The sequence below is a fragment of the Dunckerocampus dactyliophorus genome, chromosome 3 (genome assembly GCF_027744805.1).
Source record: "Dunckerocampus dactyliophorus isolate RoL2022-P2 chromosome 3, RoL_Ddac_1.1, whole genome shotgun sequence".
NCBI lineage: Eukaryota > Metazoa > Chordata > Actinopteri > Syngnathiformes > Syngnathidae > Dunckerocampus > Dunckerocampus dactyliophorus.
Window position 1 is genome coordinate 31,455,955 of NC_072821.1, and position 27,128 is coordinate 31,483,082.

Here is a 27,128-nt window from a genome sequence, read left to right on the forward strand (position 1 = left end):
AGTAAACCCCGAAGCTTGTACCAGTACTCTGTGCGTGTGAACAAAAGGTGACGGAGTAACACAGTTCACCCATATTTATTTACTTTAAAAAGGCAAGAAAAATGTCTCCATATTCTTTGCAGTAGAGGTGAGGGGTGTGTAATCGTAAATAGGGCCAGTATGACAACATTTCTATGTGCGTTTAAATGACTCTTGGTTTTTCACCATTCGCTGATGATTCTGGAATGTAACCCCCTTGAAATGCGGCATGTACACCGAACACCAGTACTACGTCGTTATTATGTGAGCATGTGCGCTCTAAATAATCAGAAATGCAAAGATAAAACAACAAGTGGGTATTCTTATCACTCACTTTGTAGCTCTTAATGCGGAAGAACAATTTGCTGCATTGGCGTATGCTCGGAAATCCCAGAAAATACAATTCAACTTCAATGACGCGGTGTCTTTCAACGCAACCCTTCATTGCTCATAATAACACGGTTAAAGTGTGATTCAAATGTTCTGCTACTATTAAAGAAACGAGGGTTAGGTCAATAGATTTTCAGACCTGTCAAATCAAATCAATGAATTATTTGTATAGCACCTTACAACATCCCAATGGTGCCCAAGGTGCTTCACAAGAGTAAAAAAACGGTTAAAGCAAATGAGAACAGGGTAAGATCGAATAAGATAAGATAGAATAAAAACAACTCAAACAAAATAAAAAATAAAAATACAGGCATAGAATCACAACTAAAGTACATATAATCATCATGTGACATAAGCCAGTCTGAATAAAATGAGTTTTTAAAAGAGATTTAAAAACTGACAACTCTGTAGTAGATCATAGCGGAGGTGGAAGGGAGTTCCAAAGTGTGGGGGCCAACGCAGCAAAAGCGCGATCCCCCCATTTTTTGTATTTCATCCTTGGGACTTCTAATGTTGTGTGTTGAGAAGAGCGCAGGGCCCTGGAGTGGTGACGGACAGTTAAAAGCTCAGCCAAGTATGCTGGAGCAAGGCCATAATGGCCTTGAACACAAACAAAAGGACTTGAAAATGGATTCTAGACTGTACCGGGAGCCAATGGAGAGAACAGAGAACTGGAGTGATAGAGTATGGGCGCATTTTGGAGCATTAGTAAGAAGACGAGCAGCTGCATTTTGTACCAACTGGATCCTGCAGAGGAGGGACTGATTTACTCCAGTGTAGAGGGCATTACCATAATCAAGCCTCGAGCTGATGAAAGCATGAATCGCTTTTTCAAGATCTGTACTTGACAAAAAGGGCTTCACCTTTGCCAGGAGCCTGAGGTGGAAGAAACTTGGTCTGACCACAGAACTAATCAAAACTATCAAACCTTAGACTGTTGTCAAAAAACACACCAAGGTTTTAACAGCAGGAGCAAAAAGAGGGGCGGGGGTGTTAAAATTGGGTTCACTGTGTGGTGAATCGGGGGTAAAAACCATATACTCCGTTTTTCCTTCATTTAAATGAAGGAAATTGTGAGACAGCCATTGTTGGATGTCATGAAGGCATCTATGGAGGGGATCTCGTGCGTTGTGTGTGCTAACTTTTAGCTTGTTTAAATTTGTAGTTCATTTGGAGCTCTTAATAGATATAAATACATATAATCATGTCCTGTCATTTATCTTTCTTTCAATAGAATACATTAAAATTGGGCATATTTCAGACATACTGTATTTGCCAATAGTGATTAATCATGATTAGTTAATTTAAAAACCGTGAGTAATCTGATTAAAATGTGAATCATTTGACAGCCCTAATATACAGACACAAGCAGTGTCCTAGTTCTAAGCCAAATACCCTCAGCAAACAAAATCATTTTTGTTTGAAAAAAAAACACGCAAAAACAAATTAATTTATAAACTACTCACACTTAAAGCACCACCCATTTTCGGGAGGCTTACCTGGGGGTCAGTTATGCGTTGCCCTGCCTACAGCGGACAGGAGGGGGCGCTGCGCCTTCATCTTGGCTGTGTAGAAGCTCGCAAGAACTCGGTTTCCTGAAACGCATACTTCTGGATTAGGAAGAACACACCCAGTGACATCAGTGAAGTTTGAAGAAGAAGAAAAAAGTTTGAACTGTAAGTGTGCAGTGAAGAAGCAAGAGGACCAAAGGGGTCCTGGTCGGAATTCTTTGGATTTAAGGCGGGTTTTTGGGGGGCTTTTTTTGAGGTTGGCGGCCAAAGTGTGTTGGATTTGTTCGTCAAGTGTAGTTTGAAGCGCAGAAGGTGGACGTTTTTTAGAAGAGAGGAGGAGGATGTCAACTTCAGACGAGACAGACGGGCCGAGGCCAAGATATGGCTGTAAGTTGTCATTCTACTTTCTTTTTTTTCCATATGCCAGACTGGCGCCTATTTCCCCTCACACACAAGATGAGCCACAGCTCTGCTTGCTTTACGCCGTTGTTGCAAACGCCCACTCTTTGAAGGTGTCTTTGATTTTTTTTTTTAAACACAAACTCATTCTGACTTCCGCATTAAAAAAAAATTCTCCATACACACACAGTGAGGCCTTCTTTGTGTTTTATTTCTTCTTGAACTGACTTCCAGTGAACATAATGAAGGCACTCATCGAAGAAGTTTATAGAAGAACTGTGCAATTAAACATCAAAAACAGCCAGAGGCGTCATGGAGGAAGTATGTACGTTCCACTTTGCCCCATCTACGATGCCACACAGCAGAGGTGTCCAAACCTTTTCCACCGAGGGCCGCATACGGCATGTAGTAGTACGGCGTGGCTTGTTTGTTTCAGACATGCTGAACAAGTTTACATTAAAGAACAACGCGTGGTTACATTTGCACACTTCGACATGTCGGAAAAGGAGTAGGAAGAAGCAGCGCTTGTTCAACCCTACCCCTTCTCAGTGATTATAGTGGATACCTCCACTTTTGCTTTTCAGAATTCACAGCTCTGCAAATAAGCGTTTTTTTGTTGTAAAAAAACTAAAAACAGTTTTTTTTCACCGAAAAAACATCTAATTCACCATAAATCGGTAATAATTTATAAATATGTGGCTCAAAAATGTACACACATGTACAACTGTTAAACCCCCACTCACAATTTTTGCATGTTTTATATTTTTGTGCTTTACTGATGTTTTTTCATCTAGTGTTGACATTTTGTACTTTGTGCAGCTGTCCCTGAATGCGCCACAGTTGCTCTGAAACTTATGTATTAAAATTGCAACTGGCCTAATGTAGATCATTGCTTCTCAACTAGTGGGTCGGGACCCAAAAGTGGGCTGCGGGTCTTTGCCGAGGAAAAACCGAAAAAAATAATGTAATGACCCAATGTCTGTGAATGCGCATCGCATTTGCGGCTGCGCTGTTCGCTTGCTACGCCGTCGCAAGGTGCGTGCCATGTTGCTGGGCAACTACACAAAGTGGAGACATACCGTAAGGTGCCCTCCGTCCGACACACAGCTGCAGATATCTGCTGGAGAAGAGTGTGCCATCACGAGACAGTGTCTCAGCGCTGCAGCTCATGCTGTGTTGAAAACAGTCCCTTTAAACATAAGAGATATGAAAACTTTCTCGCAATTTGGGTCACTGGGGGTGATGGTGGGTCCTCCAGCCAAACCAGTTGAGAAGCACTCGTGTAGATTATAGTATGTAGACGCCGCTTGTGGAAACACCTTCTCCGACAGCTAGCTGGGATGACCCAGCGGTCTGAAGAACAGGGGAGCCTCGCACCGCCGCTAGCCTCAAAAGAGACTTCTTTGTATTACTTGCCCCCGTCACCTCCCCCTACCCATAATTTGGGAGTGCTCCGGTCTGTATCTCATGAATCACCCCACAAACACTCACCGCTTTGTTTTTATTGTTATTTTTTTTCAATGTCTAAATCATCCCAAAAGCATACCCACAAAATACAACAGTCAAGCAGGTGACTACTAAATGACTCTGACTTCCTTCCTTTGAAAAGTCCCTCAGTGTCATGAACTATGGAGGAGCCAGCAAGCTGTGTGGAAACTGGGCAACATTATCCAACCAGGGAAGCTGTTTGTGGGAAAAAAGTCATGCTGCAGTGCATGATATGGAATTCATATTCTCTGTTGGAATTCTGCTATCCAGCAAATGCATCGTTGACTTTTTTTGTATTTAAACGTGTGTTCATTTTTTTTTTTGTGCTCCAGCTGTCCTGGATGGCGTGGAGCGACTCACGGCGGAGGAGATGGACGAGAGGCGGCAGCAGAACATGGCCTACGAGTACCTATGTCACCTGGAAGAGGCAAAAAGGTAAGAGCTGGTAGTCTATTCTGGGAATTAGCATCGCCATGGCAGTGCTATTCTATCGCAATTGCTTTTTATTATAAAAGTTTGTGAGATGTAACTGTGGAGAATCGATTGCAGTACAGTCAGCTACGCTGCTTGTGTCAGCTTCATCAGCTCAATCCCACCAACTGACTTACACAAACACACACACACACACACACACACACACACACACACACACACACACACACACAAACATAAACATGTAATTGTGCACCCTGAATGTACTGTAGCTCTAGAGGAGCGATCGCATTACAGTTGGTTGTGCTCGTGCGTGTGTGTCGATGTCTGTTGCGTAAATTAGCATCACCACGGCAACGCTATTCTATCGCAATTGCTTTTTATCATAAAAGTTTGAGAAATGTAACTGTGGGGGAGCGATTGCACTACAGTCAGCTACACTGCTTACGTGCATGTGGATGTGTGCCAGCTTCGTCAGCCCAATCTCCCCAGCTGACTCACACACACATACACACTGTGCACATGCATGTGTGCACCCTGAATGTAACTGTAGAGGAGCGATCGCATTGCAGTTGGCTGCGCTCGTGCATGTTTGTGTCGATGCTGGAAGTCTCTTTCGGGAATTAGCATCGCCATGGCAACGCTATTCTATGGCACCTGCTTTCTATTTGTGAGTGAAATATATCTGTGGAGGAGCGATCGCAATACAGTCGGCTACGCTGCTTACATGCATGTGTGCGTGTGTCAATTTACCACTCCCAACAGATTGTGCAGGTGTACCTATTATTTCGACTTCCGTCTAAAGCACAGTTGTGCCCCTGTCTTATCAAAAAAACCTACATTTTGAATGTGTGTCACGATGTAAAGGAGAATTGGGTGCTGATTTCAGATGTAGGATTTCAAATGGAAATGCACAGAAAGATGCTACCATTTGGCATTCATGCACATGTAGATGGTTGGGGTCTGCTACTTTGTTTGCAGACACATATTTATGAGTGTGTGTTAACAGTCGAGTATGTTTGCCTTTTGGTGACTCAGGGTTGGACTCCTTGCGGGCTCACAGATTTAAAAGAGGAAGACTTGTATGAGACAGGAAGTGAGTCAGACCCCTGTTGATTTTTGTGTCTCCCATGGTTGCCACAGGAACGTGCCGTTGTCATAGAAATAGGTTCCGGTGTGTGTCGCTGTGAAAGTGGATTGATTGAATGTAAATGCGTCCACTCTACATTTAGGATACATTTGTGATGCCCTGGAATATTTGAGTGGTTTACATGTACTTTATATTGATACCTTGCGCGTAGTGGAAAGTTAATGCTAAACTTGAGCAATCTTCATGACCTGGCTTACTACACCCGCATGCGTCAGACCACGCAACTGGTCCACTTTCTCCAATGAAATCAACTCGCACAGTCTGAAATAATGGGATTTTGTTTTTCCCCAAAATATTTAGGTTTTTCCCCAAAATTACAACACAGTAATTTTGATAATACCAACACGGTGTTAGCCCTTTTTCATAGTTGGAACCTGTTTGCTGGAATTAATTATACATGCATGGCTTGAAATAACATTTTTACTCAACTGATAATGACAGAAACGTAAGGACTGGGGCTTGACTGATATGGATTTTTTTGGGGCCCATGCCAATTCCAATATTAGGGACTAAAAATTCCGATAACGGAAATATCGGCTTATTTTTTTCATTTTTCAATTTAAAAAATAACAAAATACCTGCTTTTAATGGCTTCAATATAGTTCTAAACACTTGTTACAAAAATATAAATTGAAGGGAGAACATTTTACTATTTTTAACAAAGCTGAAACAATTGAATTGATGAGTTGATTGATTAATTATCCAAATTAATATTTTGGAATTTGATTAATCCTTTTTTGATAAAAATAAAAAGAAGTAAATATACACTGATTTCAGCTTCTCAAATGTGAATATTTTTCAATTTCGTTCGTCATCCATGGAAGCAGATCTATCATATTTATGTGTTAAGTAAAACAAGACATTCACACATAGTCAAACTTGTCTATAGCGGCCACTAGAGGGAGTCTGCAAAAGTGGCCGCTATAGACAGGTGGCCACTATAGACAGGTTGGCGTCCAGTTTGAATGTTGACCAGTAGAGGGAAAAAAAAGAAAAATAAAGGGAAAATAATAATAATAATAATGTTGACCAGTAAAGGGCACTGCGGACTGCTGATAAAAGTTGTACAGCACTACTAGGCTTGTTATTATCATGGTTCATGGTTTTAATCCTGAACATGCATGAGTCAAACATTAGCACATCACATAGTACAATTCACAATTTTGCATGTCCAAAAAGGAGTAGGAAGAAGCAAAGCTTATTTAATCCTACCCCTCATCAGTTTCACATCAGTTGCAATACATTTATTCACCTCTTGTTCTTCCAAGTGTACTTTGTAGGTCTACATGACAATGTAGTGCAATCATAGCCAAGGTTTTTACTTACTAAAAGGAAGCTAAAGGCTTAATAATAACTGATAACTGATAAAATACTTCAGTTAAGTACAACCAAACTCAGTTTTGCTCCCGCTGCCGCATACTTGCTAGCATATGTTTTTTTTATTGTAGCGTCGCTGGGAGCACGTCCTGTTCCCAGTCTACTTTGCGGTAATGTTTTGGTGCAAATGCTCTTAAAGTTACATGTTTGACCAGGAAATAGCAAGCTCAAAAGAAGACGGCTTTTTCATGTGGAACAACTGACAGTTTGTGTGGATCTTGTGAATGATTGTGACTGAGCTAGGACTCAGTAATTAAAGTCTACACACAACGCCTTCATTGATTGAAAAACTAAACTTTTTCGTGCATGAAGCTTCTACTTGAGTTGGTAATTTGGCTGCTATATGCAGTCAGATATTGACCAAGGGAGACAAAATGAGTGGCCGCTGGCCGCGTTGGACAGGTGACTGCTATACACAGGGTCTATAACATGTAAATTTGCTGGGGGGGATTTTTCAGTGGCTGCTATAGGCAGGTGGCCCTTCTATAAAGGTGGCCGCTAAGACAGGTTTGACTGTATCAGCTTTGACTTTGGGGAAACAGTGATTGGCATTTTTGCCTTTTCTGACATGCTGCGGACCAAACCACTAAACTGTTCAGTTCATATTGATTTGGCCCATCTAATGCTGGGTGAGGCAACCTTTAGCGTCAAAAGAGCCATTTGGGCCTGTTTCCAACTAATTAAAACCTACTTGGAGCCAGAGAAAACTATTTGATTACTAAATTGAAAGTAACACAACATACCTTCTCCCGGTTATTTAAAATTTTTTAAAATATTTTTTGCCTAAATGAAGCATTTTCAAGCATAAAAATGGCTGATTGAACTAAAACACAAATGTAAGGCATTCAGAAGACGCATTCAAGGACGCTGTGAATGATATGTAGTGTTGTGCACTGGCAACTAGGTGTCAGTGATGTTGCTGTAATGTTCGGTGAGGCACACAAATGCCAGACTTGATCGCCGGAACAATAGCCTTTTATTGCAGGTTTGAATGATCTCACAACAGACACAATAATCCCGAATAAAAACACGGGCTGCTTTTGCTGCAGTAACCCGCGCCAAGCTAAAACTCAACTCTGAACCCCTGACGTCACTTCCTGTCCGTCCACCACTCCGCTCCCCTAGAGAACGCATGAATGAGTCTTATTTATGTCGTAAATGGCTTATTTTCTCTTATGTCTACTATACTGGGTAATACAGTGTAAAGGTGACTATGGGGGTGTTGCTTCATGTCTAGAGGGTTCTAATGTTAAAATTTGTATTTAGGTGGTCTTAAACAGGTTTTTTACTGTATGCTCTAATTACGAATATGTCTGATTTGTAAATAAGTAATCGTAATGCTATCCTACTTGGTCTGGAACCAATTAACCGCAATAAACAAGGGATTACTGTACATGGTCTCTCACTAAGTTGACTGACCAGAAAACACCTCCACTAGCACTTTGGAGGAGAATGGCACAGCTCATGCTCAACTCCGACGCAGAACTTCGACGGACTCATAATGGCGTAGTGACTACACAGAAGCATAAACCAGCTGGGGCCACAGCAGAAGTATAAAAGAGCCATTGCTGCTGCGGACCCCTGATCTAGGGCCTAACTGATTACTCGATTAATGGAAATAACAAGCGTCAGATTAACTGAATACGAAAACAATTGTTCGTTACATTATTACCGATTATTCCCTGATGGCTCTAATCGGACAATTAATCGGTCGAACCCTAATATGAACATGCCTTTAAGTTATTGGAACAGCGTGACAGCATGACAAATGGAATGTATTGCAACAGACTTCGTTATGTTAGGAGTGAATCTTCTGGGCCAGCAATGTTATTCATCTTGTTGTTTCTAAATTCCGGGGGCCAGTGACGGCACTTCAGAGCTGACTGAGTGCGAGTGACGTGATTGGCAGGAAAACAAAGTGTATCTGGTGTGTTGTTTGCACATGTAGAGAACAGCGAGCCATGGCAGTAGCAACATAGTATCGTATTATTTGGGCTGTTCTCTCCTTGTCGTTGCTGGTAGCCCCTGTAATTGATACAGGATGTGTTCCCGTGAGAACTCGAGAATCCATTTTGAAAACACACTTAATTGGTCCTTAAAGGTCATTACACTTGAGAAATGTTGAAAAAAAATGTTGGAGGTATGAGCTGCTTGTGTTGGTGTGGCACCTGCCTGCTGTCAGCCGGCTCGTGGTTGGACGCTGACTGGTATGAGGGGAATGCATGCTGCAGGTGCACAGCAGGGTGTGTGAGTGACAGTGTCTGCTTTTCTCTCGCATGAACACTGGGAGACTGCTCCCGATGCAATGTAGAAACGGTCGATATACCAACAGATTGATCATCACATGGCAGATTGATACAACAACATTGATCACAAACCTATGACAATGAGTCAAGCGTTTGAGTGAAACTTTTATTCCACGGTTTTTGCTTTAGCCCACACTCATATTACGTTTGTTTACATTCCTCCCCCACTATACTAAGCAGTGTGTGACCGATGCGCCTATTGTTGATTTTTAGTGTTGAGACTCTTGTTACCCATTATCCTCTGCAGCAATATTTCAGTTTTAGCCCTCCTTGGTATACAGTATGTACATTGAACAGTTATAGGTGAAATATCTGAATTTGTGGTCTTTTTGATATTTCATTTTACTTTAAGCATTATTTGGATGTTCCTCAGTTCCTTGACAAAAATATGCCTTAATGATCTACGCGTATGTTTTGTTCCAATATGTACAACTATCTTACATTTAAATAAGTCTTTGAGCAAAACATTTAAGCTGTTTGAGATGTGTCGCACAAGCGTGAGTAATACCGACCTCTGCCAGGAAAAAGACCTCCAAAATTCCTTCCCTTTTACTTATTACATTTGGTCATTGTGGTTATTGTTATTCATTTAAGTTTTAAGTGCAATAACAACGAGACAATGGTCTGTTAATCGGGGTTGGTTCCTGGCTAAATTAAGTGCCGATCATTATATTTACCCTTGAAATGAAAAAAGGAAACATCTCCAACTTGCAAAATGTAGTCCAGTTGCTTACCGTCATGACTAACAATCTACACAGACTTTCACTATTATATTACTTCTGCCATGTGATTAACTGGAGCACACAATTCTTTATGGTTGGCGTTAGAGAGAAAAATGAGGGCTTTCTTTATTGTCATTATTAACACTTACATACTTGCATTTAAAAAAACTGTCAAATGTTATGCTTCTTTGCTTTCTTTTCTAATAATTATTGATCAAAGATAAAAAGACCCAAAACCAGAGCCAAATGACAAGATTTTCCAAATGCTTTTTTTCTCCCGTTCTTTGTCAATAATTTTCTTTGGTCATTAAGTTAATTAAACAGTACCAACGTGACTCATCATTTTAATTATGCAATTCAGGGTTTCCCCCAGGATTTTTTGAAGCTGTGGTGGTGATTTGCATGGGAGGCGGCAAAGGTGTGGACTCGAGTCACTTGACTTGGACTTGAGTCAGACTCCAGTCACAATTTTAATGACTTTGGACGCGACCTGACAATATCCTCAAGGACTTGCAACTTGACTTGTACTTTGACGTCAATGACTCGGACTTAATCTAATGACTTGAAAATACTTGAGCTTTTCAGTGAATGCGCTGAGTAAAGTGTGTCCCCATTCAAAGTATTCAATTAGCGTGATCGTTATGTCATTTCCAACAAGACAACAAATTTCCCCACAGAATCTGCCTCCTTGAATGCATCTAATAACGTCCAGTCACGTTTAAGAACAAGCAACGAGGGTGTGGATTAGATTTATGTGCACTGACTTAAGTCTGAATGCTATGTCAGCACTCTTTTTCTGTGTCTAGGTCTTGTCACACTGCTCTTATTTTATGTAAAAAAATAAACAATTCCAAACGCAGTCATTGTATTTGTCAAATGTAATAGATTGTTCCATTGTTAAAATGGCATTTTATTTAGGGGACACTAAAGAGTGCTTATGACTTGAAAGGACCTGAAAATTTCAAGCATACGACTTCGGACTTAACTCAGCCTGTCTTGTCTTGACCTTGACTTGGCATTGTCTTGAGACAATGCTTGAGACTTGAGGTTAAAGACGTGAAACTTAACAAAACAAAACACTGACTGACTTTCTGACTTGGGCAAAGTTTGCAGCCCGGCTGAGAGCACTTGATATTTCTAGCTTTTTGGAAAAAGAGTTCTAATGCTCTTGAATATAGGAACCCCGCCAGAGGGTGGCCCATTGATTCTGAGTTGGAGATGGTCCCCATGCAGCCTTGTTATACCTTGGAATGCGAGGTCATAACATCAGAGTCGAAAACATTCCCAACCCTGGAGCTGCTAAGGGAACCCACAGTGTCGTGTAGGGGGTGAGAGGTGTTGTCCATGATGGATGTCAGCTTAGCCAACATCCTTCTCACCCCCACTTCCTCCACGGAGTCTAGAGGACCGTCCAGGACAGAGCTCGCTCTCCTGATCAGTCTATTGATCCTGCTCCTGTCCCTGTCTGTGCTGCCCCCTCTCCAGCAGCCCACAGCAAAGAAGATGGCTGAGGCCACCACAGAGTCATAAAAGGTCCGTAAAAGAGTCCTGCACACACCAAAGGACCTCAGTCTCCTCAGCAGGTGGAGGCGACTCTGGCCCTTCTTTTGAAAGTAATTTAGAATACCCACCTAAAATTGCAACCCACCAGGAACGAATCCTTAGGGAGAACTAACTGATATAAAGCTAGGTCACGCTGTTTGTTAAACGTAGCATGTGAGGGACAAACACGCAAACATAAAGTGAAATGTTATTGTCCGTAGTAATGTAATATAAATTCCTTGGGGTTATATTTGATGAAAAAATGAGTTGGAAATCTCATATTAAATATATACAACAAAAGGTGGCGAGAAATATCTCTATATTGAATAAAGCAAAATATCTTCTTGATCAAAAATCACTCCACACTCTGTACTGTTCCTTAGTATTACCATATCTAACGTATTGTGTGGAGATATGGGGAAATAATTACAAAAGCAATCTTCACTCACTCACTGTACTGCAAAAAAGATCTGTGAGGATAATTCATAATGCCAAGTATAGAGAACATACAAACCCTTTATTTTTAAAATCACAGATATTAAAATTCGCAGATTTAGTACACTTTCAAACCGCTAGAATAATGTATAAAGTTAATAATAACTCGTTACCCAAAAATCTAATCAAGTATTTCTCAATCAGAGAGGAGAAATATGATCTTAGAGGAAAATTAAACCTAAAACATTTATATGCGAGAACAACGCTGAAAACCCACAGCATTTCCGTGTGTGGAATTAAATTATGGAACGGATTGAGTAAAGAACTCAAACAATGTACCGAGATGAGCAAATTCAAAAAACAATACAAGCAGTTGATGTTTGCTAAATACAAGGCAGAAGAGTCTTGATTGTTCTGTCAGGTTTGTTATTTTATTTTATTTATTTTTTTATTTTCTATTTTATTTTATTTTATTTTATTTTATTTTTTATTTATTTAATTAAATTTTATTATTTATTTATTTATTTATTTATTTATTTTTTAATAATTTGCTTTGTTGTGTTTAAAAAAAAAAAAAAAAAAAGGAAAGGGGAAAAAAAAAAGCCTTGTTCTTATTTATTTATTTATTTATTTATTTAGTATTGTCATCATTATTATCATTATTATGAATGTTCTCTCTTTTTTTGGGGGGGGGGGGTTATCTCACCGTTATCTATTATGTGTTATCCTGACTATCACTGAAAACATGACATGGAATCCAGGAAGTGAACTACATGTACTGTACTAGATGTAGAATGGATGGGGGGTAGGATTAAATAAGCTTTGCTTCTTCCTACTCCTTTTGGACATGTGGAACTGTCAAAGAATGATTCACGAGATGTATTCCATTGTAACCTTCATGTTCAAATAAACTAAACCAAACCAAACCAAACCAATGTAATTAGGGTCGTTTTCATAGGCTTGAAAAAGAAATGCATTTAGGCCTGTCACGATAACAAATTTTGCTGGTTGATAATGTCGATTGTGCTATAAATTATCGACGATAATCGATAAGCGATAAATTTGACTTTTTTTTTTTTTTTTTTAGACCATATTGTCATTAAGTTTATCATTCAAGGGAGGAACTAGATGGTATGCTGTGGTGTAGTTTATCTGTGTGAGGCACAGAAGATGCCTACTATAGCACTTACGAATCGCGGGGCCTCACCACTTCACATACGATTGAGTATCACTTCGCCGATCAAATGTCCCAGCAAGCGCCAACCGACTCTGATGTTTTGACCTCGCGTTCCGAGGTATAACAAGGCTGCATGGGGACCATCTCCAACTCAGAATCAATGGGCCACCTCTGGCGGGGTTCCTATATTCAAGAGCATTAGGACTCTTTTTCTGCAGTTAACAGTTTTGCAATGTTTTCCTCACTGGAACTGTGGCATTCGGCTTGGAAACTATCGCCTTTGTGCTTACATTCATATTAGGGTTTGCTTGCTAACTGCTAGCTATGAGCAGCTACTAATTAGTAAGTGTTTTTATTTTTCATCCTCTTAACTCACAGCACTGTGTTTTTGCAGATGAGATAAACCCTGTATGAAGTCATATTACCATCGTAATGAACTGCCACACATTCGACAGTCATAATTAAGAGAAAGCTAGCCCTCCACATGGCTAATGTTATGTTAGCCAGTTAGCTTTATAGGCGGTGTGTTTCCCATACGTGCAGTAATGAGCTGTTTATGTCTCACATAAGGATTGTGGATGATAGGCAAAATTTATAAATAAGTGAAGATTGGTCAGATCAAAACATAATCATTGCATAAGACTTGAAAACCTGATATTAGCATCCAATTCACTACTCCTTGAATCTGCACAAGTATCACTTGTAGTTCTTTTAGCCATAAATTAGCTGCATCATTAATTAAGCCGCAGGGTTCAAAGTGTGTGAAAAAAGTTGTGGCTTATAGTCTGGAATTTATGGTAATAAAAAGTGGGTGCGTGGCTATTGTCTCATCAATGTGATGTAATGTCAGCTTTAAATGGCTTTACACTCGTATGACCCAATACAGTAGAGTAGACATACTGAGAGTAAATAAGCCATGTAAGACGTAACTCAAATTCCTGTTTGTGTGTGTCACTGTAAATGTGCTCCCTAGCAGACCTTAGTGGCACGCAGACAGATGTGTTGAGGACAGGAAGTGATGTCAGAGGTTCAGAGTTGAGTTATAGCCTGTCGTGGGTTATGGCCCCAACAGTAGCCCATGTTATTATTATGATCATTATGTTATTATTGTTCCTGTTGTGAGATCATTTAAAGCTGCCATAAATGCCTGTCTAGTGCTCGTGTCAAGCCACAGAGTCATCGAACAATTACTGTAGAATGTAGAATGCTACATTTACAATTACAATACTTCTAATTCATAATTCATAAATTTGCTGTTGTGTCAACACACTTGAACCATGTGTCACTATGTATTCTTTACTCGCGTATCTTGCTTGCTGCTGTAACAAGTGAATTTCCCTGCTGTAGGATTAATAAAGTACTATACATACATACATACGTAATCAGTAATCTGACATGCGGAGAGAAATGCTGCATTTGATGACACTTCTTTTGCAGCGTGGCATCGGTCCTTACATAAAAACTTGATATTTCAGCGAGATCCAAAGTCTTACTCAACATTCTCCAAAACAACATGTGGTGACAGTTGTTATGGTGCAATCGCATCCTGTGTAGCATTGCTTTGCACATCATATTTAGGGTTTTTTTGTGTGTTTTTTTTTTTTTTCTTTTTACGGAACCATCAACTTCTCCACTGCAACGCCGGCCCAGTTTCCCCCTCAACTCCGGCCAATTACTTGCAATTTCCTGTTTTCAAACTGTGTCCAAATCCTCTTGTGAATTGCTGCTGTTGAAGTGCACGTTATGTAACACCAGCCTTTCGTGTTGTGTATGAATGGAACAATGACACATTAATGATGTGATATGACCTGTAGTGCTCCCCGCTAGGTTTACAGCGAATGATCGCTCGTGTGTGTATGTCAAACCTGCCAACATGTACGCATTTTTCATACTCATTTGACCCTTAAATACGTTCATATTGCTCTCCAGGTTTCAGTTTTGAGTTTATAATATATGAAGCCTGGATTCTGCTCCTGGTGGTGTTGTGGTGCGGGTTTCATTTCATGCAGCAGAAGACGCTTGTGCGTACGCCTCATAACATGCACAGGCAATCATGATGTGTGCTCAGCTCCATGGAGGTCTGCGCTGACTATAAAGATCATGTACGTGTCATTGTACATCTAATATCTCACTATATTGTAGCGTCGAGGCGAGTTCCCGCTAGTGTACTCATCACGGCGTGTGGGTACGTTGTAAATAACAGTTAAAGATCCATGTTTGTTGTTCGCGCGTTGTTATACTTACCAGCATAGAGTGGTAGTTCATTGTTGCAGTGTGTTGTCAAGCAAGTTGAAATAAAATAAAAAGAACTGTTTTAAAAAAACTAAATTGGTGAGGCACCCCCGTAATATAATGCTAGGTAGAAGCAATGACCTGTATTTGTTTGGTTTTCGAGCAGAAGTTACGTTACAGAAGTTATGAAAACACACTTTGAAGAAGCAAATAATGAAAAAAATTGAGTACTTATTGGATTTGCTGCCTGTGTCAAGGCAGCCAAAGCACACCCCTCCTCAGCCCTCTTGGCTGTGCTAAGCCACCTGAGAAGGCTGTGAAAGCTGCTCTTCCGGCCTGGATGACAGCCCAGGAAAAGTCATTGTGTTTGAGCACAGTGACGAAACTTGTCAGTCGGATGAAATTGCTGTCTCAGCTCAGTTCCTCCCCACAACCCCTCTCTCCACATGATCAGCTGGACTACCTGATTCGGACCCTCAGGCCCACTTCAGTTTCTGTTTTTACAGCTTTTCACATTTGTTTCCCGCTGGTATTTGCACTCAGATGGCCTCAGCTGGGGGCAGTCACGGCTGAAGTGCCTCTCACTCATTAATTTTGTGAGCACTGTCACAGCACGCTTGCTTGGAAAAAGAAAACCCCAGGGCAAACCTTCTTTTCTGTCAGTATGTGCGCAAACCTCTGTGACACCCTCCTCAATTGTAATGGCCAATCATACAAGATGAGGTAAACGATGAGGTTTTCTGTGTCGGCTTTGTCAGCCAAATCCCCACCAACACACACCACGCACAGTTTCGCGCAGTACTGCAATTTATTTGTGGCGTTGCTGGCATATTTGGCTATGATGCATTTGCATGTAATTGTGATGGACGCTGTAGTCTTGCAAGGGGGTGCGCATGCATGTGCAGGTCAAGGGCGTGACCTGCCATCTTTGTTTGTGCTTTTATATTCAGGCTGGTATTGCCAGCAGTTCCGCCTTCTCTTCCATCCTTCAACTTCATCAAATTAAAAACTGAAATTGAATTGCTGTTGATGGTTTAGTACCGGGGTGTCCAAAGTGCAGCCTGGGGCCATTTTCGGCTGGCAACTTGCTTTTTATTGGCCCTCAGCGTATTGTAAAAGTCAAATTAAATCATTATTAATGAAAGATATTATTAGATATTACGCTATTATTAGAGATTACACTAATATTACACTACAGTAATCCTTATCACGGTTAATTGGTTCCAGATGTTGAGTGAATTTCCGCGAAGTAGGTTTCCTTCTTTATAAATGGAATGTTTTCGTAGTTATTAGGAGTGTAACCATTCATCCACTACATTGATTTATACTCCTATGATCCAACTACATCGATCTGTGTTCAACAAGTTTCCATTCCGGACGACATACTGTATATCGATCTAACATTGTTTAAAAGGTAACCAATCGATAGAATCGATACTGGGAAATAAAGCATTGGATTTAAGCACAGCAGGCTTTATATGGATGTGTTTTTTTTTTTAAGCACTTTAATGATAACGACGTTAAAGGTTACTCGTGTTTGATTTGCTGCAAGTTGATTAGTCATGCCTGTTGACTGGGGCGCACGGATGACGTCATGTAAAGACGACTGTTGTGTTTGCCAAGGGTTACAGTGTGGTTGGCACATGTGAGTTGGAATAAACGGAGCTGACACGTCCTCTCCAGAGTTTTTGTCTTGTAAAGAGTGATTCTGGACACCCTAAACCTCGGACGCTACACTCGATTCATTCTGCCTGTGATGTCAAAGCCACGCTTTGTTCTGGATTTATACTTATACTGTATACTTTATACTTCTATACTAGTGTTGGATCACATCGAAAGTTAAGCCCAGTTAAACCTTTCAAACTCATGGATCAGAGCTTCAGGACAAGATAAAAGGTATCTAAGATACAGTATAAATTCACTTCAATATCTATCTGCAGATTAAATTTAGTTCAAATCTGATGGTGAAATATGTTCATTTTGCCCGGGAATTAGTGTGTACATGCAATTTGTGTGTAGTGAGGCTTGATTTTTGATTTTTTGATTTAGTGAGGCTTGATTTTCTTCCGTGGACTTTTTGATTATCAAAAGAAATGTAAATGGCTACTCTGTTGATGTTTACAACAAATGTCACAGCCCAAGTTATATCTTTTGTAGTACGGTTATACTTGGTCCGTGGGTCGATCACGGCTTTTCTCTTGACTCAATGTTAAAGCAATGGGAACCAACGGCACATTTCCCCGTATGAAATTTGCTCTAACTTCTTTATTACTTGGGGTAGAGAAGTGAACGAGGTATGAAATTAAAGTTCAAGTCATGTTTTATCAGATAGAATTGACCACAGACTTGATTTAATTCAACCTTTTGATTCATTCATTGTTAATTAGATATTGCAATAATAGAATTAAATATGACAATTAATGTGATTTTAAAAATCAATAAATAAATAACAATCTAATTTGACTGCTTTTCGCATTTAATGTCTCAAAGAGACCCAACCTCCTCCTCCTCTTTTTCTATATGCGGCCCTCGCTTGAAAAACTTTGGACATCTTTGTTTTAATTGGAACTGAAAGCGGGTGGGAGTGATGACTTCCACTATTTATTGGCTGTTGTTTAAGTGCAGATTATAGAAAATTCAAAGAACAGATTTATCAACAAAAAAAAGCTACTTTATTGTTAATGGCAATACTGTACTTGTTTCTTCAAGGCATTGTGAGACACACGTGAGACACAAACTGTCATTCACTGTGCATAATGAAGTATACTGTCATTGTTTGTTTATAGGCCAACGTGCTCACTAAACAATGGTGCAGTTATTCAGGGGTCTTTGTGAAGCCGTCTAAAGAACAATACTGCTCGGTCTGGTCTGGTGGCTGCTAGTCAGGCGGTATTCAACATTCATTTTAACATGATCTTTCAAGCAGCGTGAAGAATTAACGGGATGGAGAGTATACTGTATGATAATATTACTTTTAGTTGTCATGTGGATATAAATTGTGCAGAAGAACAGAGGATGTGTTTCGACAGCAGTGGGGAGGGGGAGAGGAGTGCTGATCTCTTCCTGGAGAGACAGTGGCCCGTTGCATGCCTCTTCCTATGAGACTAACCTTCGACCTAAGCACAACTCCAGCTTCCTTCTAGTGCACAGAGGAAAGGGAAGATTATTCAGTTGCATTCTAGTCTGCTTGCAGCACATTTCAGTGCAAATAGAAGAATATTCGGGTAACTTTGCCATTGGACTTTTTGTAAAAACACTGTAGTAAATACACATTTCCAGCTGCAAAGACATATTACATGCTAATGAAGCCAAACTAATGAATGCACGCATAAAACTATTGTTTTAAACAGGGGTGTCATGAGATCTCGTTTCACAAAATGACAAGATTTCTCATACTGTTGTCCTCTTCTATCGCCTCAAAATAGACGCGAAGAGGGTTCACTCTGTGCTTGTTTTCAACCCCTGAGCACGTTTGCTTCAGCTTGAACGAAGTGAGCTCTCTTGTTATACAGTCTCTGTGAGGGGAGGCGGAGCCGCGAGCATACACACAGCAGAATGAGGAGCAATGCAAGTCGCGAAGCCAAATGGCACAGGCCCCAGTGTGGGAGTATTTCTGCTTAATACCAAATGAGCACGCTGAGCCCATCAACACGGACGAGCCAGTATGCCGAATTTGTTTGAAAGTGGTGGCGATTCAGAGCCTTCGTCCTGACAGTCAGCACTCACTGAGACGTTTGGTTGTCAAAGTAAATATAAACGAAACAGCGCAAAATGGTGAGCATTCACAGAAAGTGTACTTTGCTACAACAAGTAGCGAAAGAAACGCTGCTCTTTAATACAGTTGAATAGCCAGCATTTCGAGAAAGGCTGCAAATGTTTGACAGACAGTACGACTTGCCTGTGAGAAAGTATAACTTTACAAGAGTGAAAGGTGACATAATTATATAAATTAGTGAAACAGTTTTTCACTATGAATGGATAGAATGGGGAGTCACCTATTCCGTCTATAAAGCCCTCCAAAAAAACCTCCAAAAACGCTCCATTTACATGCCATGACCTGCATATTAACCAAGCTATAGCGGCATTGTTATTGTAGGAGCTAACACAGAAGAACTAATTTTCAGGCGTAGTGCCACGGCTAGATTGATTATGTATAAAGCTGTGATATGACGCACTCTTGGATGTATTAGGATCAGTATCATTGTGACTTTCAGTGTTATTTTCCACAGCAGAAATAACATTAACACGTGTCTTGGTGTCATGAGCACTTTAAATATAAGATATTTAAGGAATTTCATTTGAAAAATTTCCTCAATTTGGGTCACCGCTTGTCACTGAGGGGCGATGATGGGTCCCGCAGCCAAATCATTTCAGAACCACTGCTGTAAAATGAACTTCCTAGAATAGTAAAATTGCCATAGCAACAGTTAACCTAACCATTAATCTTCAGGTTTGTTCCACACTTCAAATGTATTTTAGTTGCTTTCCACTGTTGTTGAAAACCACTCATCAATGCTGAAAAATCCCACTGATAGCTGTGTGCTTACCGGTTTAGTGGCGGGTGTGTCTGTGTTTGTGGGAGGCTGGAAAGGGTGTGTCGCCTGATAAAAGAGCTATTAGTTAACAGTCTTTATGGAGCCTTTCACTGTTTCAGCGTGTAGTGAAAGGGGAGGTTTGTTCCTGTCTGGAAGGGCCAGGCCTGCCGGCACCACAGGTCGGTCACGCCGGCTTCAATAGCAAGCTTGTGTGGCGTGGCGACCCTGTGTCCTAGCTTCCTGAGAGGGGAGTTGTTTAAGCGGAGCATGAGTGTGTAAGACGTGTGTATGTCTGAGTTACAACTGGTTAAAGTGAATTAAAAATACACTGTACTGTAATCGCAAGTGATAGTGGAAAGTTGCATGTGCACCGGGTGTATAGGAGAGAAAATGTCCCAACCACGCCGTGGCTTGACAAAGACCTGATTTATTGAAGAGTGGGAGTGTTTTCCTAGCAGATGAAAACAGCGACACTGTGCCTATTTAAAAAAGGCCAAGTGTGACCTCACTCTGTCTGCCCTCACAACGGAGTTTCCTCACCAGAGAAGATAAACTCAAGGCTTTCCTAATCCGAGCTGAATTTTGAAGGTCATAACCCATTTCAACCCGCCGGTCACATTTGTGAAGGACAAGAATGATTTGATTTACAGGGCTCTAAAAATTTTCTTGAGTAATCTTTCAAAATATTTTCAGTATATATTGTAAGAATACATTGTTTAGATGAAATGTATGCATTTACACATGTTTGGAATAAATTATCACGTGACCAAAGCTGTTTACTTCCTGGTTGCACGTTGAGAAGAAGATGGCTTCCTCAACTCCTTCCAAAAAAAGGTCAGTAAAGTATGTTCAAATAAACATAAAGCAAAGATTTTTTGTACACATGATCTTTAGGTTGTATAGTAATGATATATGCATTTGCAATTACTCAAATATGTTTGATATCCTTGCAGCATGAGCAAACATTTGCATGGTCACATTAGTGACCTGTGGGATAGCGCATTGTAGCTAGGTGTACACATAGGTCTATACATACAAATTGCTAGTTATGTCTAAGTCTGATCTTTTTTCTCGCTTTTAGATTCACTTTGAGTGAAGTGCTTGATATTTTGGGGGTCTGTGATGGTCCAGACAAGGCATGCAACATTGCAGTTATCCCTCAAAGTGAAAAAGATGCCATTTTCAGTGATTGTGATAGTGATGGATCTGATATGGACTATGAGGGGGAGATGGGCCATTTATATGGGTATGGATGAACTCCTCACATTCTATGGGATTCTTCTGGCATTTGGCTACAGCACTGTTCCACGAAGACACACGCACTGGTCAGGTGACACCGATGTACATAATCTATGCATTTCCAATGCAATGCGGAGAAATCGATTTGACGAAATAATGGCCTCAATACATTTTGTGGACAACACAAAGATCACTGAAGATCCATTTTTCAAGGTTAGGCCAATCTTCACCGAGCTGAACAAGTCTTACAAAGTCATGCCATATCCAGAATGTTTGTCAGTGGATGAGAGCATGATAAGATACTATGGGCGTCATGGATGTAAGCAATTCATAAAAGGTAAACCAATCTGTTTTGGCAATAAGCTATGGAGCCTTGCATCATCCAGCGGATACATGCATCATATGGAGCCATATGGGGGACGCCACACGCTCCTCCCAAAGACTGGCTTAGGCCAAGGGCCAAGTATTGTTCTTGGTCTTGCAGAGCAGGGTGAGATGCCTCCAGGTTGCAAATTCTACCATGACAACCTCTTTACTTCTCTATCACTCCTTGATGAGATGACAAAGAGGGGCTATGGGAGCTGTGGCACGATGAGGGAAAACCAACTCTTTGATGTTCCCTTCAAACCAAAGAGTGAATTCATGAAGTTACATCGAGGAACCTCAGAAGTTTTAACGCAAACAGAAAAGCTGTTGGTCAGCTGGAAAGACAACAATGTTGTGACTATAGCAACAAACACAGGGGAGCAATATACCGAAACAATGGTCAAGCGATGGAATAAAGAGCGACATGCCTTTGACCAAGACCATCAACCACAATGCTTCAAACAGTATAATGAACACATCGGCGGTGTGGACCTTCATGACCAACAGGTCTCTAGATACAGCATCACAATCAGGTCCAAGAAGTGGTGGTGGCCCATCTTTTCATGGTCTCTCGGCAGTGCACTCGTAAATAGTCATTACTTTTACAGATTTGTTATGGGAGGGAACATTGAATGTATGTTGTCGATTGAATTTTGTACTGTGATTGATGAAACTGTAAGATTGTCAACTTGTATAAAATATGCAACGTGACAAAATATGTTATTTTCAAATAAAACAAAACTCACTGTTGACATATCTGCAGTTTTAGTCTGTGTTCACTTTCAGAGCTTTAAAGTGCGATTACAGCATATTATCCCACCGGTCACAATTGTAACCGATCATAAAGCATACATTTTGACCTATGTGTCGATATTTTTTTTACATTTTTATTACTGATTACTTTAAAGGGCTACCAATGACACATGATTTTGACTTTTATATGTCTGGGAAAAATTTGGGATTAAATGGGTTAATAAAGTAGCCCTTTAGAGTGAAGGACGGAGGCGTGATTCATGAAAAGCAACTTGAATGTTTTCCAGTTTTGAAAGTTAGGCTGTTCATCAGCGGATTAGAAGTTTAAGACCATAGATTAAAAAAACCCCAAAAAAACACAACCCCTCTAAAATAGAAATAAAATTTTCCAAAAAGTACTCGGTAATGAGAAGGTAATCACCTCAAAAATTTGTTTGGGAGTGTATTTACTGTATGTATGCATATATATAAGAAAAAAAATGCATCTCAACTTTGTGATTATAGGTGAAAAAGCAGATTATTAGTTGCTGTAGTTTTTTTTTTTTCTTTTTCAAATTTTCCACATATTTGAACTTACTTCTTATATAATCTTCAGAAATTTTCTTTTTGTAAGATTATGACTTTATTCCCATAATATTTTGACTTTATTTCCATAAGCTTGTAATATTTCACCCGACCAAATTTTCCAAAAAATACAACTTTATTTTGTTTTGTTTGTTTCTCATATTACAACTTTAAAATAAAGCATATATTTTAATATATATTTTTCAACTCTATGCTACTATAAAGATATCATTTTACCTCATAATATTACGAGTTTATTCTCGTAAAATCACGACTTTTTTTTGTTAGAATGCAACTTTTTTCTTTTAATATTTTGACTTTTATTTTAAAAATTAAAAAATTACAGCTGTTTTTTTACATTTCTGCTGTTGTTGTTTTTTAAGAATTCTAACTATTTCAACTTTCTTCTTGTAAATGTTCTTCTCATTATGATTTTCTTCCCATAATATTTTATTATTAAAATTTTTTCGCAACGTAGTTTTCCAAAAATGACAACTTTATTCTTTGTTTTGTGTTTTTCTCATGTTTTTCATGTTACGACCTTTAAAAAAACCTTTTGTCTTTCATATTTCAACTTTATGCTCCTAATATTATCTTTTTTTTTCTCATTTTGTTAGTGTATAATGTTATTCTCAAAAAATGTGGACTTTTTCTCATTCTAATTCTCCTAATATTTTGACTTTATTCTTGTAAAAGTAATTAATTTTCCATTTTTGCTCCTGCTGTTTTTAAAAAAAAAAATTATATTTTTAGAATGTGCTGTAGGGCAACAACAACAAAAAAAACCCCAACCAATTTCTGAAATCAATATGAACCAAATACAAATAGTAGTTTGGTCCACAACATATCAGAAAAGAGGCAAAAATTTCCATCGCTGTTTTCAAGTCAGAGCTGATGTGTGTTGTGTGTGACTATCTTGTTTAGCCTAAAACAAAGATAATACGTCTGCTTTCATGGATGACTCAGGAAATTAAAAAAAATATTCACATTTGAGAGGCTGAACCAAAGTACTTGTCGATTAATTAGATAATCAACCTGTTCTATATTAAAGGTATTCTTTAAATTACCTCCATTGTGATCAGGCGCTGCTAAATAGAAAATAAAATTAACTTGACCTTCTTTGGGGGGTAGGGCGGTGCCATTTGGGCCCCGCTCCCCTAATAAAATGGTAGGGGAAACACTGAATAACTGATATGATAAAATATGAAATTTTTACTGAATCAGCAAGAGAAGAGAGCCAAATGGAACTGCAGCCTCTGCTAATTTTCTGGAAGTTGAGTTTAGTTATGGACCACATATTTGCACATTGTCTTCAGTGTCGCATTGCTTTAAGTACTACTTTTTTTTATTATTATTTTTTTTATCAGAACCTACAGTAGATGGGGGAAAAACCTGTAGCTACACGACGGTAAACATGTGAAACAGAAAGATAATTACTTAAGCAGAGAGAGAGAGAAGCAGAAAATGTCCAGTGGTGATATTAATATACTGTAGATGTTTTCAGTTAGAACTGCGACAATTAATTGATGATTAATCGATTATTCAATTAATTGACAACTATTTTTTTTTCTATGATGTTGACACGCGTTAACGTCATCATGATGGCTAAACGACAAGAGCAACATAACTATTGTCTACTTACATTAAAAAGTGCACACATTGACTTCCTGTGCAGTGCAAAGTAAGGTTCAAAATGAAAGCATGGCAGTATTACCTGGATAACTACCTGGATTCTACCACAGCAACTAACAAAATGCACCCATTTAATTTTCTTTAGCTTGTTAGCCACTGAAAAAAAGATTGTGCGGATACGAAAGCTTTATTGTCATTGTACAACAAAATTACTGCTCTGTGTTTCACTGTTTTTACATTTGAGCACATAATAAAATATAAAACAGCCACAAAATGTAACCCAATAGACAGCGTTTCTGTTAGATTAAATGCGGTTCCATCAGGTTTATGCAGATGTCCTTGTTTCAGCCTTTGGCCTAATGATAAAAATATCAGATTGGCTCAAATGTGCGCACCATGTTCCTTTCGTTTACTTTTGCCCAGAGCGGATTATCAAACTGCGGTACAAGCGTCAACACAGCCTTTGCTCCACAACATGACCTGCTTCGTCCACGGTTACCAGGTGGTGAAGACATGAACGGATGGAATTCTGTCCCACAAGGCTTGTCCATGTGGGAGAGCTCAGCAGGTCTCCCACATGGCCGAGCGCTGACTTGGGCACGCAGCAGGAATGTGACTTCACAATATGACCTCAAAGAAATGAAATGTCTCACACACGAGGAATGCTGAGGATTCTGGAGAAGAGGTTAAACCAGACTGGGTTGTATGCGGCAAACTCAAAACCCCTTGGGGGTGGACTAATAGATGAATTTCAATTAAAATTTGTTATTAAAATGACAACAGCATTTGCACTTTCAAAAACCATTGAGCGTTGCTTCTTAACACTCAGATAACTTTAATAATGGTAATGGGAATGGTTTAATTCATCCTGAACATGCATATGAGTCAAACTGGAGCACATCTTACAGTACAATTCACTATTTTGCATGTCCAAAAACGAGTAGGAAAAAGCAAGGCTTATTTAATCCTACCCCTCATCAGTTTCACATCAGTTGCAATACATTTATTCACTTCTTGTTTTTCAGGTGTACTTTGTAAGGCTACGTGACAATATAGTGCAATCTTCGCCAAGGTTTATACTTACTGAAAGGAAGCTACAGACTTAATGACAATAACTGACAGAATCATAGGTTGATAATGAGTGAGTACAGACTATGTACTCACCACAATGAAGAGTTAGTAGTCAGTGTAGTAGTGGTTAGATGTTGTATTGTATGTACACAGTAGTTCAGGTCTCTTCTTCTTTGTATTTTGAGAACATCCACTGCTTGTGCTTTTTCTTAAAATCGCTCATTTTAGTGCATTGTTTGAGTTCCTTATGTAGTATGTAGTGCTTTTTGGTCTAGAACAAATTTAGCTTTATTCAGTATTGAGGTGTTTCTTGCCACTTTATGTTGTAAATTTTTAGTGTGAGATTTCCACTTCATTTTCTCGTCTATTAAAACCCCGAGAAATGTGTTTTCGTTCACCCTGTCAATGTCTACACCATCAATTTGCATTTGCTCATACGCTTCCTTTTTGCACTTACCAAATAGCATTACTTTAGTTTACTTAGGTTCAGGGATAGTCTGTTTTTATCAAACCATCTTTTTAGTATAGTTAGTTCATCTGTGATTTTTTTTTTTTTTTTTTTTTTTACTAGCTCTGGTGTGCTGTCTCCAGAACATCATGCGGTTGTATCGTCTGCAAATAATACTAGCTTTAGGTCTTTCGGGACTTTACAGATGTTGTTTATATATAAATTGAATAGTTTTGGTTGTAGGATTGACCCCTGGGGTATGCCGCATGATATATTTATGTATATATGGATGTATATTCTCCAAGCTTCACATATTGCCTCCTGTCTGCTAAGTAGCCTTTAACCCAATTACAAGACTAAACCCTCTGATTCCGTACCTTTCTAGTTTTGTGATTAGGATATCATGATTAATTGTGTCGAAGGCTTTTGTTAAATCCATAAATACTGCAGCTGCACACTTTCTGTGATAATGTCATTCATGTTTTGTCATCCTATAGCTAATGCTGTTTTTTTATTTTAGTTGGAGTGGGCGATACTGTAAATGTTGGTATTGATTTGATATGTATGTACCTTTATCATGATTCTAATAAGAATAAAACACAGGGAAAAGATTTTAGACAAACGCATTTTTCTTTTATTATATTTATTAAGCATTTAATATTTGTTATTACATTTGGTGCTCATAAACTCAAGGGACACCTACTATGGTTATAACAGGATTAAAGTGGCAATTTTGCATCAACATAACCTTTTTGTGGTCCTTGCAGATGGATGGAGGCTTGTTTGGATGAAGAATTACCACCCACTACAGAGCTGGAGGAGGGCCTGCGGAACGGCGTCTATCTGGCCAAACTTGGCAACTTCTTTGCCCCTCGCACCGTCTCCCTTAAGAAGATCTACGACCGCGAGCAGACGCGTTACAAGGTGACAGCAACATGTACAGTCTGCATGTGCATGTGTAGACTGCATTTAGAGGTGAAAACAACATAAAAACCAGAGAGCAGTATATAGGTGGAAAAACAAGCAATTGTGAATTTGAGAAAAGATGGGAAATCAAATCAGAATCTGGTCATAGCCACTACAACCATTTGAAATGTCCTGAAGAACAAAGAAACCACTGGTGTACTAAGTTACAGACATCCATCCATCCAACCATCTTTTACCGCTTATCCGAGGTCGGGTCACGGGGGCAGCAGCCTAAGAGAGGAGGCCCATAATTACCGCTTCGTGGCCACTTTGCCCAGCTCCTCCGAGGTCTTCCCAGGCCAGTTGAGAGACATAGTCTCTCCAACGTGTCCTGGGTCTTCCCTGAGGCCTCCTACCGGTTGGACCTGCCCTGAA

At 39.6% G+C, this 27,128-nt stretch overlaps 1 protein-coding gene across 1 annotated transcript in view; it reads left to right on the forward strand.

Annotated features, from left to right (window-relative positions):
- Nucleotides 1-2,010: 2,010 nt before the first annotated feature.
- Nucleotides 2,011-27,128, forward strand: part of iqgap1 (IQ motif containing GTPase activating protein 1) — a 70,009-nt gene continuing 44,891 nt past the window's right edge. Inside the window, exons 1-3 of the mRNA XM_054771788.1 lie at nt 2,011-2,306; nt 4,139-4,241; nt 26,555-26,711. Coding sequence (XP_054627763.1) covers nt 2,261-2,306; nt 4,139-4,241; nt 26,555-26,711 — 306 coding nt within the window. The 5' untranslated portion in view covers nt 2,011-2,260. The remainder of the gene's footprint in view (nt 2,307-4,138; nt 4,242-26,554; nt 26,712-27,128) is intronic.